This window comes from Mastomys coucha, unplaced genomic scaffold (genome assembly GCF_008632895.1).
Source record: "Mastomys coucha isolate ucsf_1 unplaced genomic scaffold, UCSF_Mcou_1 pScaffold14, whole genome shotgun sequence".
Taxonomy (NCBI): domain Eukaryota; kingdom Metazoa; phylum Chordata; class Mammalia; order Rodentia; family Muridae; genus Mastomys; species Mastomys coucha.
Window position 1 is genome coordinate 132,447,416 of NW_022196896.1, and position 3,080 is coordinate 132,450,495.

General features: G+C 46.7%; 1 protein-coding gene across 1 annotated transcript in view; it reads left to right on the forward strand.

Annotated features, from left to right (window-relative positions):
• The window catches only part of Lama1 (laminin subunit alpha 1), a 126,648-nt gene that overhangs the window by 62,312 nt on the left and 61,256 nt on the right, over positions 1-3,080 (forward strand). Inside the window, exon 17 of the mRNA XM_031368646.1 lies at positions 1,039-1,166. Within this exon, the coding sequence (XP_031224506.1) occupies positions 1,039-1,166 (128 nt within the window). The remainder of the gene's footprint in view (positions 1-1,038; positions 1,167-3,080) is intronic.

A 3,080-nucleotide genomic window follows, 5' to 3' on the forward strand; every position in this document is an offset into this window, starting at 1 on the left:
GGCCAACAGCTTTGTATTTTCTGCCTCTCCCTCCCCTACCTCTTTCTCCTCCCTTTCTCCTCCCTCCCACTCCCCCTCCCCCTCTGTGTGTCTGTGGTTTCTCTTTTCTTTTCTTTTCTTTTTTTAAACTCTGGCTTGGGGTTGCTGACTTGGTGGTTATAACTTGGGATTCACTGAACTTCTAGGCCTAGCAGGTTTGTAGTTTTATCACTTGAATCTAAAACTCTTGAACTTGGAAATACTTTTAATTTTTGCCCCACACTCACAGGAGTAAGAATAGCACTCATGACGCCTGCCATTTACCCAGCTCTCGTACTGGGGTTAGTTCCCCAACTTGCTCTGCTCATATCGTACTTGTCTACCCATGCAGACACCCGTTTAGCTCAGCAGAACTGGGTTACTTGACAGTGCATCGAATACACTATGGCTGGTTATCTTCAGTGTGCATACCCTGAGAATGAGAACTGTGACTTTCGTGCATTTAAAACCTCGAATGGGTTGCGCTGTTGCTCTGATCCCCAAGTCTCCCACCCATTTTTGTCTGAGCTTCTACTAAGGTCAGGCACTGAATTGTATTGACATGTCTCTTTAGGATTCTTTAGCCTAAAGTTTTTCCCACAATCCTGTGCAAGTCACATTAAAAACAAGCAAACAAAAACATCCGTCCAGGGTCCCAGGGATGACTCATGGTTGGGAACAGGCTCTACTCTTCCCGAGGTCTTGAGGTCCCAGCAGGTGGTTCAGAACCTTTTCTGTAACTTCAGCCTCAGGGAACATGATGCTGTGATCTTCTCTCTGTACACGCCTGCACACATGCATCAATGTGCCCCCTACATGCACACAGATGTGCACATAATTAAAGAAACTGGTCAATCTGGAAGCAGGTGGCTCTTCTTTCTATCATTTGGGGTTCGTGTGTAGAACTTGGCTTTGCTCATTTTCTGTTTTAATGTGACTCCAGCTTGTTAGTGCATGATTCTGTAAAACCTGTAAAGAAGGCTGAGCTGATTGACGCATCTTTTCATGCATCTGGCCTAGGCATGTACACACAGCACCACAGGCGATCACTGTGAGCAGTGCCTGCCTGGCTTCTATGGGACACCTTTACGTGGGACCCCAGGAGACTGCCAGCCTTGTGCATGCCCTCTCTCCATTGACTCCAACAAGTAAGTGTCAGGCCCCACTGTCTGGTTCTGTCTGGTGTGGCCAGATCTCTACTGATGTGTGTTGTGATGTCACCAATCGAGACTGTGTCATGATTGTTACTTGTCATGAGTGATCATTGGTGAGAGAGGAAAAGAGAGAGTTCTTTTGTTATAAAAAATATAGAGTATTTAATAACGCAAACACACACACACACTTGTCTCCTTTTGCACCCATGTCTGCCATGTGTCTTCTCAGGAATACATTTGGCCATCAAGACAATGTACTGATGAATAAAGCATTGTTCTTGTGTTTGATGAGATTTGATCAGATGACCAAATTGTGAAAATGTGAAGCTAAATCTGTCCCACCAAGTCCACATACATGCAATCCATGCCTGTTGTAGACTGGATATCAAAGTAGATCATCTGCCAGCAAGCTCTCTACCCATGGCTGCTGGCCCCAGGAATTCGGTGTAATCGAGATTGCAGAGGAGGCCATCCACTGATGGTGGGAGTGGGTAGGCTGAAGGACTTCCCTGGAGAAGCTCTGGTGTCAGATATGATGAAAGGGGACTCAACAGCCAGAGGGAACTGAGTGTGCCAAGTTGGGACACTATAAACACACACCCTGCTTGAGGAATTGCGGTTGGTCCTGAAGCAGAAAGCAGGGTATGTGTTGATGGAGCGCTTCATATTAAATCCTTTATTTCATGCCAGGGCATGTGAATTCTATAGGTCAGTAGTTTGTTATCAGTTTTTCTCTCCTCCTTTCCCTCTGCCTTTCCCTCTTTCCCTCCCCTTCCCCTCCCCCTCCTCTCCCCTTTCTCCTTCCCCTCCTTTCTTTTACTTTCTCCCTCTCCTTCCCCACCACTCTCTCCCCTCCCCTCACCTCATTGGTACTCTCCCTCTACCCATCACCTGTGAATTCCCTCCACAGGGGCTTTTGCTTGAAACTCTGGTATGCAGAGCAATGCTGTGTTAGTCTCTGCCACTGCCACAAAATTCTTGAAGCTAGTACTTAGGAAGGAAAGACTTCTATTAGCTCATTCTGGAGGTTCCAGAACATGGCACTAGCTTCTTCTGATGGCCCCATGGTGACTGCACCACAGCGCTGGACTGTGTGTGAGAGACAGGTCACATGACTCAGAAAAAGGTTCAGGATTGGCTTCATGTTTTGTAACAGATCACTCTCGTGAGAACTAACATAGTCTCACCATAATGACCTTGTTCCCAAAGGCAATAGCCCAATGACTGAATCACCCCTTCTCAATAATACCACCAACTTTCTGCATAGAAAACTCTGAGGAACACACCCAAGCCATCCCAAAGTGGTGGTAGACATAGTTAATAGTTACCAATGAAGTGGTGAGGTACTGTCTGTCTTCCCAATTCAAGACCTTGTGTGTGTGTGCTTATGTATCTGCCTGTGGGTATATCTGTCTATGTGTGTGTGTATCTGTCTATGTGTGTGTGTATTTATGTATCTATCTATCTATATATGTATATCTCTGTGTGTATCTGCATGTGTTTATATCTGTCTGTGTGTATATCTATGTCTCTCTCTCTCTCTCTCTCTCTCTCTCTCTCTCTCTCTCTCTGTGTGTGTGTGTGTGTGTGTATGTGTGTGTGTGTGACTGGAGGGACTGTCTTCAGAGCTTGACACATCAGTGCTAGTGAATAACAGCAGAGAAAGGGAGCTGATGCTTCCAGAGCATCCAAATAGTCTTCTCAGGGAAACAAGGTAGGACTGGCCATGGGGAAGGAGCAAGGTAGGACGGGCCATGGGGAAGGAGCAGTCAGCAGTTAGTAAAGGCAGAGGAGAGAGATGTGAGTCTGCTGTGGGATGAAGGACAGAGGAGGAGGAGGAGGGTGAGGAGTAGAGGAGGAAGAGGAAAAGGAGGAGGAGGAAGAAGAGGAGGAGGAGGGAGAGGAGGA